The sequence below is a fragment of the Mustela erminea genome, chromosome 10, assembly GCF_009829155.1.
Source record: "Mustela erminea isolate mMusErm1 chromosome 10, mMusErm1.Pri, whole genome shotgun sequence".
NCBI classification, from domain to species: domain Eukaryota; kingdom Metazoa; phylum Chordata; class Mammalia; order Carnivora; family Mustelidae; genus Mustela; species Mustela erminea.
In genome coordinates, this window is record NC_045623.1 from 89,786,226 (window position 1) to 89,799,591 (window position 13,366).

The window sequence follows — 13,366 nt, forward strand, 5'->3', positions numbered from 1 at the left end:
CAGTGGTTCTCCACTGACCTTAGGATAAAGTCCATGGTCTTCAACATAGTTTACAATGTCTTCTTAGGAGCATTTCGCCCACACTCATCTCACCAACCTCATCTGTCATCCTTCTCCCACTTGTATTTTGTGACTGCCTGTTCTCCTGAACTGAGTACCCTCTACTCTCTCTCGCATCACTCATAACCCCAACCTAGCACTTTTTCTCTCCCTACCAATCCCCAAATCTAGCTCCTCCCATCCAGCTCTCAGGCATCAATGTGGACTACATTTCTTTTAGGAAACTAAGCTGTGATTTCTCCAGCCCATCAAGTTTCACCCATTTGTGAAATTTCTCAGAATAATGGGGGACACATAGAGGAATAGAGACTGGGGTTGGGGAGAGAACATTTGTTGAGCAGTGCTCTAAGAATGAAGGAATGTAAAAGATGTACAATTTAGTACAAACTCCATGAAAGATAATTTTGTTTTTTAAGATTTTATTTAACAAAGAGAGGGAACACAAGCAGGGGGAGGGCACAGGGAGAAGGAGAAGCAGGCTCGCTGAGGGACTCAATCCCAGGACGCTGGGATCATGACCTAAGCCCAAGGCAGATGCTTAACTACGTGAACCACCCATGTGCCCATGAAAGGTAATTTTGATAATAATTATCCAAAAATCACAGATATGTGTACCCTCTGACCTACTAATTCCACTCATAGGTTTTATCCACCATATCCATATTTTATCCATATTTTTAGACACCAATATGTGCCAGTGATACTGCAAGCAATAATGTAGGTACAAAAGACTGTAGGTAATCTACATGTCTGTCAACAGGAACAGTTTAAATGAATTACTCTGAAGCCATGAAAGAATTAGAAATTAGAAATATCTTTATGTACTGATATACTAAAATCATAAAACATTTTTAAAATAAAAAACTTAAGGTACAAAGCAGTAAATATGTTATGCTAACATTTGTGAGAAAGGGTGAGAACGCATAAAATTCCTCTGGAATGATACTAAAACTGACTAGTTGATTCCAGGGAAGTAAATTAGGTGGCTGGGAAAGAATGGGAAGGAGATGATCTTTTAAACTTTTAAGATTACAACTATATGAATGTTTACCTAATCAAAAATAAGTAAATAAAAAAGGAAAGGACCTAATAGTCAGATGCTAGGTTGAAGGAAAAAAGCATCATTCATGTCATCCACCCAAACCTCCAGGTCAAAGAAGAGATGCTAATGCTAAGTACTGTGTTAAGTACTCTGATTTTTTATTGCAGTACAATGAGTTTTGATCATGATTTAGTTTAAACATTTTTAAGTGCCAAGATCTGAGAGTATTTTTTTTTAAAAGATTTTATTTATTTATTTGGCAGACAGAGATCACAGTAGGCAGAGAGAGAGGGGAAGCAGGCTCCCCGCTGAGCAGAGAGCCCCATGCGGGGCTCAATCCCAGGACCCTGAGATCATGACCTGAGCTGAAGGCAGAGGTTTAACCCACTGAGCCACCCAGGCGCCCCAAGATCTGAGAGTATTAAGGACAATTTCCTAATACAAAAGAGAGATGAATACAACAGATTGATGTACTTCTTGATTCAGATCTTCCTTAGGAAGAAACAACTAGGAAAAAAATTAATTCAGGTAAAGTGGATGGAAACCAGTCTCAGAAAACAACATTCAGGAAAGAAGTATGAAAAATAAAGAAAATCAGCTTTGCAAAGTATTTTCAGAAGCTTACAGAACCCGCAGAATGAATGCAATGGAAAGAATATCCAAGAAATAAAGTTATCAATGTTAACTTGGATGCTTTTTAAATAGGCATCTCTTCTGGTATAAATTCTACATATACAGGAAAAGTAACAAAATACCAGACCGGTTAAACTCAAAAGGCAAACTAGAAAGTCAGAAAGTAAAAACAGGGAAGGATTATTAACCTGGAAAGTAGAGAAGTGGTATGTGAATAAGATTAAAAAAGCAAACTCTAGGGGCACCTGGGTAGCTCAGTGGGTTAAAGCCGGGGGTGCCTTCAGCTCAGGTCATGATCCCAGGGTCCTGGTATCTCAAGCCCTGCATAGCATGGAGCTCTCTGCTCAGCAGGGAACCTGCTTTCCTTCCTCTCTGCCTGCCTCTCTGCCTACTTGTGATCTCTGTCTGTCAAATAAATAGATAAAACCTTTAAAAAGAAAAAGAAAAAGAAAAAGAGAACTCTAATAAGAAAATTAAAAAAAAACAAACAAATACCAATCAAACCAACAGGTTTTTTTGTGAACATCTACTAAATGTTCAGTGCTCTGTCCTAGGAGTTCTCTTTAAGTTATCCTTTAGAGTTTTTCAAAAGCATACAAAGTAGTAAATTAGGAGATCCAGGAAAAAAAAATCTTCCCCAGATAATAAAGAATATTATTATCAATAACCACAAAAAGGCAGGAGCTTTTACTGTTGATTTTACCTCTTTTATCCCACCTCAAACCCCAAGTAAGCTCCTCTTCCTAATGCTAGAAATGAACTGCTGTTAACTAACACAGAATCCATATGTGACAATGGGTAGGAAATAAAACAAGGAAAGGAAATGACAGTAAAGTGTTTAAAAAATAATACCAGCTAATATTTGAGTGCTATATAATATGAGTTTTACGATATGCTAGGCACCGTGCTAAGTACTTTACACAAATTAACTTGTTTCTCCCTCCTCACAAACCTAACAAACAGGATATGGATATTATTTTACTGATGAAGAAATGGGTGCTTAAGTTAGACTTATCTAACCAAGGTCATATGACTCATAATGGTATCTTAATTACTATTTGTCAGGCGGGACAGTCACAAAAAGATATCCCCTCCAACCTCAAACTAGGAAAGAGGGAAATAAGACGGCCTTTTGGGAGTTAAGACTCTAAAACTCAGTACTGTTGAACTTTACCTCCTCCTTGGCTTCCCCGATAACCATGTGCTCCTATCTCTATGTCTATTCTTTCTGGTTCCCGTGGATAGAGGAAGAGCAGTAACAGGCAATCTCTAAATGTTCCAACCACCTTGGTTCCTTCCTGGTCCTGAACTTGCTTCTCTCACTTTCTACTTTGTCCCCAAGTGACATTACCCAGTCATCCTGTTTCCCGGCTTTTATATAGAGCAGTGGTTCTCAAACCTCTTAGTCAAGACCACACTATCAAAAATTACTGAGGATCCCAAAGAGCTTTTTTTATAGGCGTTATATTTACTGATATTTATACCATATTAGAAATTAAAATGGAAATATTTTGTACTATTTTCTTTTGAAAATAATAAAAACGGTAAATTAACACTTTTTTTTTTTTAAGATTTTATTTATTTATTTGGCAGAGAGAAATCGCAAGTAGATGGAGAGGCAGGCAGAGAGAGAGAGGGAAGCAGGCTCCCCACCGAGCAGAGAACCCAATGCGGGACTTGATCCCAGGACCCTGAGATCATGACCCGAGCCAAAGGCAGCGGCTTAACCCACTGAGCCACCCAGGCGCCCCAAATTAACACATTTTAAATGAAATGTAAATATATTTTCTTTTTAAGATTTCATTTATTTATTTGACAGAGAGAGAGAGAGATCACAGGCAGGCAGAGAGGCAGGCAGAGAAAGGGAGAAAGCAGGCTCCCTGCTGAGCAAAAAGCCCAATGCGGGCCTCGATCCCAGGACCCTGAGACTATGTGCTGAGCTGAAGGCAGAGACTTAACCCACTGAGCCACCCAGGCGCCTGTAGTAAATATATTTTCTAAGACAAAAGAATTTAATAAAAAGAGCTTTGCATAATATCTAGCTTAATGGAAGGTAACTGGTCTCACACCTATTTTTGTATTGTCTGTTGCAATGTTATTTTGGCTAAAGTATATAACGAAAATACAGCCTCACAAAGACAAGTAGTTGCAATAGGGAGGAGTATTTTAACAGCCTTATAATTATAGATATCCTTCTTTGATACTGCACCATAACTCCACAAGTAATGGTTTCTTAAGTTACAATCCAGAATCTGAAACCACAGAAAGGAACTATTGGTACCCTCCTATTGTTAAAGAGCATTGGTCTAGTTTGTATTATGCATAGGTGTTTTACACATGTATTATATATAGTTGTTTTACACGTTTGTATTACGTATAGGTGTATCACACATGTATGTTTTACACAGTGTTACATCAAACACTGGTCATTTTGAAAACACTGACTCACTGAATTTAAAGATCTTCAATGTTAACATTCATTATACAACACTGTTGACATCTGTTTTATCACCACAGACCTCGTCAAAAAAGCTTTATAAGTATTGAGAAGTTATCAAGCTCACCACAACAGATAAAATTTTTCCTATATTCTCTCTTTTCTTGGCTTAGAAGTTCAAGTTTTATTCTTGGCAACAAATACTATCAGTTGTCTTTCCTGAAGTGACAGCTCAGTTCATTCATTTTTTAAAGAAAATGTCTGCTAAGTACTCTTATTTGAATAACTACAGTTTTTGTCTGGTTCTTTCAGGTAGTGCTTCATGAAAAGTAGTGGGGCTTGCAACTCGAACAACTGCACAAGTGCTTTTTCCTCCAGGCAACCATCATAGTGGGTTTGCAGGAGTACTTCACGGGTACTTCCCATCCCGTAATACAGGATACTAAAGAGATACTTAACAGTTGAGATTTAATAAAACTAGTAATTTCTGTTGCTTCACATCAAGCACATTTTAAGTAAAACCTGCTTTTTTTGGTTACTGCAAATGCATGGCATTAGTAAGTCAATTGATGCTATTTGCCTTAATCCATGCTAAGGTGAGAGTAGTTTTACTCACTTTTTCTTTTTGCAAATTTTATTTACTTATTTTTTAAGAACATATTTACTTATTTGATAGAGAAAGAGAGAGAACAGAAGCAGGGAAGGGGCAGAGAGAGAAGACGACTCCCTAATGAGCCGGGAGCCCAAGGCAGGGCTTTGATCCCAGGACCCTGAAATCATGACCTAAGCCAAAGGCAGATGCTTACCGTCAGAGCCACTCTGGCACCCCATTTTTTGCAAATTTTAAATGAATTAATTTTTGTTTTGCAAACAGCATCTTGATACTACTATGAAAGTAGTTTTGACCACAGACTTCCTTGAAAAAGTCGTGGGGATTCCCAGGGGTCTGCAGACAACACTTTGAAAACTGCTACTACAGACTCTCTCTCTCTGTCAATGAATGACACTTCAGTTTTTATTCCAGTCTATGCTTCTCTCCTATCCTAGACCCACTGGACCCTTTAACAATGATAGAAATGTCTTGGCTTTTATCAAAGGCCTGAACTGTTTGAACTCTTGAATCCCATCGCCTCCAGCCTTCCCCAGCACTTTGCTCCTTCAATTATTGTCCTACTACATCAGCAAACCTTCCCCTGCCATCAACATAATCACATGCTTGTATTTCTTCCATTCTTATTAATCTCCCTTGATCCCATAGACCCAGCCACTCATCCAGTTCTCCACTTCCTTTTGTAAACAAAGTTTTTTCAAGAGTTGTGTAGACAACTCTGTAAAGTGGAAAACAAAAACAAAATAAAATGACTTTGAAGGAAAGAAATGAGAGAATAAAGAAGACATCATTCGGGGAGCCTGGGTGGCTCAGTGGGTTAAAGCCTCTGCCTTTTGGCTCACGTCATGATCCCAGGGTCCTGGGATCGAGCCCCGCATCAGGCTCTCTGCTTAGCAGGGAGTCTGCTTCCTCCTCTCTCTCTGCCTACTTGTGATCTCTGTAAAAAAAAAAAAAAAGAAAAGAAAAGAAAAGAAAAAAAGATGCCATTCTTCCTCCATCTTCTGAAATGAGCCCCCCACCAACAATTGGTTAAAGCCAACTCAAAGACAGGAGGACAAGAGAGCTGAAGGAAGTTAAATAGTAGATATAGATGACCAAGAGAAGGTATCTTTTATAGTTTACCCTTTCTACTGATTATATCCTACCTCCTCTCATCTGGGGGGAAAGTTTGTATTAAATAAATTAATAGATAGGGCGCCTGGGTGGCTCAGTGGGTTAAGCCGCTGCCTTCGGCTCAGGTCATGATCTCAGGGTCCTGGGATCGAGTCCCGCATCGGGCTCTCTGCTCAGCAGGGAGCCTGCTTCCTTCTCTCTCTCTCTGCCTGCCTCTCAGTATACTTGTGATTTCTCTCTGTCAAATAAATAAATAAAATCTTTTTAAAAATTAATCAATTAATTGATTAATTAATTAATTAATAGATAAACTTCCATCTCTCTTTAAAGAAAGAAAAACCAAGAAAGCTGTCTATGATATGGTTGTCACTTCTTTACCTCCAATTCCCTCTCACAACCCCTCCGATCTAGCGTCTATTCCCACCACTCCAGAAAAATTGCTCCAGTAAAGACCACATGCATTGTTCTGTCCTCATCTTACCCAGCCTTTCAAAAGCACTGAGTAGAAGTGACCACTCCTTCTTTCTTAAAATATTCTCATTACGTGGCCTTTACACTCTCCTGGTTCTGTTTCCTTTCTACTTCACTGATGACTTCCTTGGGTAACTTTTTATCTTCTTAGCTTGTAATCAACTTCTAAAAGCTGGAATGTCTCCATAGCTAAGTCTTGGGCCCTAATCTCTATCCCTCCTAGAGTTGAGTCTTCGGATTTCTCCCTCCTGTCCATAGCTCTCTCCCAATTAGTACCATCAATGCCTACTTACTTGACATCTCCATAAAGTTATCCAACAGGGTTCCAAATTTAATATGTCCAACCCCTGAAACTCTCCCAAACCCATTCTTTCCATCTGCTCTCACTTCTCTAAGTCTCACAAGTGGCAAAGCTGGGATTTAAACTAGAGTTTTTTTTTTGTTTTTTTTTTAAAGATTTTATTTATTTATTTGACAGAGAGAGATCACAGGTAGGCAGAGAAGCAGGCAGAGAGAGAGAGAGAGGAGGAAGCAGGCTCCCCGCTGAGCAGAGAGCCCGATATGGGACTCGATCCCAGGACCCTGAGATCATGACCCGAGCCGAAGGCAGCGGCTTAACCCACTGAGCCACCCAGGCGCCCTAAACTAGAGTTTTTGTTTCTTTTCTTTTCTTTCTTTCTTTCTTTTTTTTTTTTTTTAAGCATCGAAATCTGTACATACTATGTAGGTTAGGGAAGTGCAAATTGAAACATTTCATCTTAATGTAATTTTGTACTTGAGCTCCAAACTTTGGGAAACAATAGATGGGATCCTGTTTTGTGTTTATAAAAGCTTCTAAGTCTATTTCGGACCAATTACTTAACTAGGAAGAGATAGGAGAGAATATGGGTTGGCTGGAGGCATGGCTGAAAGAGTGAGCCCAGCCAGCCAGTGACCACTGTCCACTCAGCATCCAGCAGAGCAGGGTTTCTCAACCACATCATTGTTGGCATTTGGGCTGCATAATTCTTTACTGCACATTCTTTGTTGCTGTACTGGGTGTTGTAGGAGGTCTAGCAGCATCCCTATCCCCTGTCCACTATATGCTAGCAGTACCCTTCTCATCTGGCCAACCAAAACTGTTTCTACATATTGCTAAATATCCCCTTGGAGGTAAAAATCTTTCATGCCCTGTCCCCAGATGCACCAGAAGGAAGTACTTTGAGTTATGTTCTGAAGGAAATATGGAAAGAAACTCCAAATCAATAAAGGATAAATAAATGTCTTAAAAATTATGTTTTCAAAGAATTTTTAGAAATATGTAAGCAATCATGATATAAAAGTATATATAAAAGAGTTTACCAAACTATTTAAATGGTATGAGCCTCATTTTGTAGGCAAAAAAAAAATTTGTATTAAAAAACTGGAAGGGGGCGCCTGGGTGGCTCAGCAGATTAAAGCCTCTGCCTTCAGCTCAGGTCATGTTCCCAGGGTCCTGGGATCGAGCCCCACATTGGGCTCTCTGCTCAGCAGGGAACCTGCTTCCTCCTCTCTCTCTCTCTCTGCCTACTTGTAATCTCTATCTGTCAAATAAATAAATTAAGAAAAAAACCTTGAAGACTTAAGAATCATGAACTAGCTTTCTATGATCCAGGCACTGTGTTGTTAGTGCTTCACACAAATCTCATTTAATCATCACAACAATTCTCAGTTACTGCTCTACTTCACACATCAGGAAACTAGGGTAACCCGCACAAGACCATATAGCTAGTGAGGAAACAAGTTATACTTTTTTTTTTTTTTTTTAGATTTTACTTATTTATCTATTTGACAGAGACAGAGATAGGGAGAGAAGGAACACAAGCATAGGGAGTGAGAGAGGGAGAAGCAGGCTTCCTGCTGAGCATGGAGCTTGACTCAGGGCTCGATCCCAGGACCCGGGGATCATGTCCTGAGCCCAAGGCAGACACTTAACGACTAAGCCACCCAGGTGTCCAGGAAAAAGGTTTTAAAACTAAATTTAGAGGCACCTGGGTGGCCCGATGCGGGGTTTGATCCCAGGACCCTGGGATCATGACCAGAGCTGATCTATGATCTGCCCAAAGCCACCCAGGCATCCCAGCAAAGAGAATTCCAACTCAACCCACTGATAACACTAAGTTGGATAGGACATCTAAAACTCAGATTCAAAACATGGTCTGGAAGAAGGAAAGGACTGGAACTAACATCATAACATTATAGAGTGTCTCTGTGTTGGACATAATGAAAAAGCTGAACTTCTGGACTGAAGGCCTGGCTTTCCACGGACTGGTCAGGACAACACTGGACAAGGTGCTTGACCTTTCTAAACTTTTTTTTTTTTTTTAAGTTTTTATTTATTTATTGGACACAGAGAGAGAGAGACCGCAAGTAGGCAGAGAGGCAGGCAGAGAGAGAGGGGGAAGCAGGCTCCCCGCTGAGCAGAGAGCCCGACGCGGGGCTCGATCTCAGGACCCTGAGATCATAACCTGAGCCGAAGGCAGAGGCTCAACCCCCTGAGCCACCCAGGTGCCCCTAAACCTTTTTTTTTAATACCCATTCCCTAGAACCCCACAACATTACTTTGAAGCTAAAATGAGAAAGCGTGCGTGTGTGTGTGTGTGTGTAAGTTAAAACACTGTGTAGACTCTAACTTCTTTTGCAAAGGTAGAATAATTATTGGCCAAGCCAATAGTAAAAACAGTGGCACACATTTCAACAATCTTTTTTCCAAGCACACAGCAAATAATATATGATCAAGAAACAACTTCTGCATGATCATACCAATCACTAACCTTGATTCACCTGCCTATTTTTACCTGCCTAATAAAACTGTTGGAAAGGAGAGGTAACCATCAGGTGTGACCTGCAGAGAAAAATTTTTTTATGCCTTGAATAATGCAGAGTGTTCTCTACAGACAGAAAATGGGAGACCCAGCCATCTGCATCTAGTATGCAAACTGGATTTCTTACCTGTAGCTCTGCTTCCAGGCCCAGCCGCCTGATAAAGGGGTCAGTGACATGGTAGTGCCGCTCAAAGCTCAGGGCACCCCGCTCCTGGGGGACAGATACAAACTCACAGTTTCATTAATTTAATCCAACATGATTTCCCATGTACCTATTATGTACCCAGCACTGTGCTGGGCACCATAGGATCTACAAAAGTAACAAGAAATTGGTCTGCAGGAGTCTGCACTATACTTGGGTAAGGGTTAGAGAATAATAATAAAAGAGTATAAAATTAAGCACAAAGTTGTGCTGTTGGGTTACAAAAAAAGGAGGAGGAGGAGGAGGAGGAAAAGAAAAAATGAAAAAAAACTGAAAACAACAAATAGGGAGTTTGCATTGTTAGGATGGAGTGGGTGGGCACCATCTTTAGGACACATATTGTGGGGTATATTCATAGGAAAAAAAATAACTTCATCGTCTCTTCAATTCTGATTCTGTGCCTCTAGGAAATGGTCCTTGCCCTTGAGGGCCATCCAGTCCAATGAAATTACAAAAAAACCCACAAATGGACAAAGCCTCCAAAGGATTCAGGGATGCAGGGGAAAAATACATGAAACAGATTGATGTGTACCAAGTACACAGCTCATGTAGAGGCATATACTCAATCCTTTTAGATGATGATCACAGCATATGCTGCATGCCACTGACTTTTTAAAGATTTTTAATTAAAAAATTTTTTTAGCACTTAGCCTTTACAAAGAACTTTCAGATTTCATTCTCTATGATCTGCCCAAAGGCAGACATTATTATCATTTAACAACAGAAAACAAAAGGAAGTAAAATGACTCAAGTCTTATAAGTAATTAGGGTCTTAAGCTCCTGATCCCAGCTTGGGGTTCTTACTACAGAAGCACATCAAGCCTTCATGGAAACTCTTCCATTAAATCCCTGTGGTCTTTAAAAAAAAAAAAAAAAAAATCAATCAATCCATCAATCAATCAATCCCTGTGCTCCTAACAAAGCCTGGGCTACCCAGCTAAATGAACTTGACTGCCTGGTCATTCATTCATCTCACAGAATGTACCAACTGCATAGCTCAGGTGCAGGAGACCCTTAAAGAAAAGAAGAGTTTAAGCTGAACTAGGACTAAGACTCTTCCAGGTTCTGTTTTGTGCACAACTCGGCAGCTAGAACAACATGAAGATGCCGTATTTTCTCCTGCTGTAGCGCCCCCCACAAAAACCTACATATGCACACACCGTTGTGTATGCACATGCACAACACACAGATGGCTCCCTTCCCTCACCAACTTTCATTAATTTCAGCAGCCCAGGTACAAAGCACTAGGACAGAGGAGTCTCCATGAGTTCCATGTTCGTGGGCAAAAGAAGATGGGAGTCAAGAGACTTTGATTCTAGTCCTGGGTCTGCCACTAAGTAGCTGTGTGACTTCAGGCAAGTCAAGGTCTTCAGACCTCAGCTTCTTCCCCCGTCTGTTAGGAAGAAAGAACCTCATGCTCTTGTACAAAGGTCTAAGGTGCTTACCTTGATCTGCCTACGGATGAGGTCTCTAGTTATGTTGACTTTTGCCATCTTCTCTTAATGGAATTCAACAGCAGGAAGCTATAGAAGGATCTTCAGGACCCTTGAGCATTCCAGCCAAGCCCAGGTCCACAAGACACACATTTAATTACCTGGAGGGAAAAAAAACCATCAAACCTTAAGGGATGGAATAGGGTGGCTTCAGGGCCCTAGTTCTATCCCCTGAAACAGTTCCAACAGCCTACTTAGTGAACTGGCTATTGCCTATGATTTATAACACGGTGAGTTGGCCCTGCTACATAGTGCTGAAGAGCCTTTGGAAGATGAAAAGGGTGGGAAAGGGGAAACAATGAATCTGAGCCACAGGAAGCAACAAACACTGAAGAGGTCACGTATGCTTCACCAGAAAATGGAGGGCTGGATAGAAGTACGAAGGAAGATGGGAGCATATCCTGAAAATAAGACTAAGACATGTAGCAAGAAAGATGTCAAGTTTCACTTGCTCAGTATGCATCTGTGGCAACCAGTCTTTTAATTATACTTTGAACCCTCGACCCTCATCTTGGCTCTCCCCAAAACTAAATTAGTATCACAGACAACACTAAACCCTCTAATAGATTCACAAAACCATGGGCGCCTGGGTGGCTCAGTGGGTTGAGCCGCTGCCTTCGGCTCGGGTCATGATCTCAGGGTCCTGGGATCGAGTCCCGCATCGGGTTCTCTGCTCCACGGGGAGCCTGCTTCCTCCTCTGTCTCTCTCTGCCTGCCTCTCTGCCTACTGGTGATCTCTATGTGTCAAATGAATAAATAAAATCTTTAAAAAAAAAAAAAAAAAGATTCACAAAACCAAAGGTGGACAGGAAAGGTAAAGGTGATCATGTCTAAGATTCAATGTGATAAAGAAATCCCTCTTCAATATCCTGGTAGGTAGGCTTTCAGTCTCACCTCTTGAAGCAGAGTACTCCTTTGTTATAAACTCTGATGGTTAGAAAAACCTACTAATTTTATTTATTAGAACTTATCAGTAGAAAATGCAAAATACAAGAAACACAAAACTTCTATACCCAAGCATATTCATCAAAGATTTTGTTTTATTTTATTTTTTTAAGTAGGCTCCATGCCCAACGTGGGGCTCAAACTCAGGACCCTGAGATCAAGAATTACATGTTCTACCCATCACAGATTTTCTAAAAATAAAAAAATTAAAAGGACCCAAATTTCCAATGATAGAGTAATGGCTAAACAATGCATAGTCATTTGATATTAAGCAGAATTAGAAATGCTACTTATTAAAAAAATGCTACTTATGAAGGAAAAATGCTTACATCACACCAAATGTTTATATGATAACATGATGCTTTTTTAATAAATACTACTACCAAAACTGTGTTTTAAAAAGGAAATACAGGGGTGCCTGGGTGGCTCAGTGGGTTAGGTCTCTGCCTTTGGCTCAGGTCATGATCTCAGGGTCCTGGGATCGAGCCCACATCGGGCTCTCTGCTTGGCAGGGAGCCTGCTTCCCCTCTCTCTATGCCTGCCTCTCTGCCTACTTGTGATCTCTGTCAAATAAATAAATAAAATATTTTTTAAAAAATAAAATAAAAAATTAAAAAGGAAATATATAAATGGGGCACCTGGGTGCCTCAGTTGGTTAAGTGTCTGCCTTCAGCTCAGGTCATGAATTCAGGATTGAGCCTCGCAAAGGGCTCCCTGTTGGCAGGGAGCCTGTTTCTCCCTCTCCACTGCTTGTGTTCTCTTGCATTCTCTCTCTCACAAATAATATAAATAAATAAAAATAAAATCTTTAAAAAATAAAAAAGGAAATAGAACAACAGCCATCTTTTTTTTTTTTTAAAGATTTTATTTATTTATTTGTCAGAGAGAGAGGAGTGAGAGTGAGCACAGGCAGACAGAGTGGCAGGCAGAGGCAGAGGGAGAAGGAGGCTCCCTGCCAAGCAAGGAGCCCGATGTGGGACTCGATCCCAGGACGCTGGGATCATGACCTGAGCTGAAGGCAGCTGCTTAACCAACTGAGCCACCCAGGCGTCCCAACAACAGCCATCTTTGAATAGTAGTGTGACTGATTTTTTTCCTTCTGCTTTGTGATATTTTCAATTCTCTTCTACAAAATCACATTAATATTGAAATCAGAAAAAAAAAAAGAAGAAAAAAAAAGGAATGCTAGAGCCAAAAAACCCCACTAGGCTTTGAAAGAAAGTTCTGCTCCCTGTTATTTCCAACTTTTGGTCCTGGTTCCACCACTGAAGCTACACAGGAAGTTTAGTCTTTCTTCTCCAGTATGGCTGGGATGATGGCTTTCAGGGCCAAGCCTCTCTGCCAACCCCCTAAGCCAGAAGGATTCCCAAGACCACTTCTCGATCTCCTGGCCCAGGTTTTCCATCAGTGGCACTCCTATAGATTCCTAGCACACCCTCCTGAAATCGTCTCTCCTTCTTTTCCTTTGATATTTAATCACAAAAGAAACTCTATATAAACACTTTGCTATTGCAGAT

General features: G+C 40.5%; 1 protein-coding gene across 4 annotated transcripts in view; it reads right to left on the reverse strand.

Moving 5' to 3' along the window:
• Positions 1-13,366, reverse strand: part of WDTC1 (WD and tetratricopeptide repeats 1) — a 71,248-nt gene that overhangs the window by 38,947 nt on the left and 18,935 nt on the right. For 3 of the 4 annotated variants that reach the window (XM_032361437.1, XM_032361436.1, XM_032361438.1), the window contains exons 2-3: positions 10,857-11,005; positions 9,337-9,420 (exon numbers count right to left, since the gene is read on the reverse strand). In XM_032361437.1, coding sequence (XP_032217328.1) covers positions 9,337-9,420; positions 10,857-10,904 — 132 coding nt within the window. In that variant the 5' untranslated portion in view covers positions 10,905-11,005. Of the gene's footprint in view, positions 1-9,336; positions 9,421-10,856; positions 11,006-13,366 lie in introns of those variants that run through there. The other variant, XM_032361439.1, reaches the window with a different exon arrangement.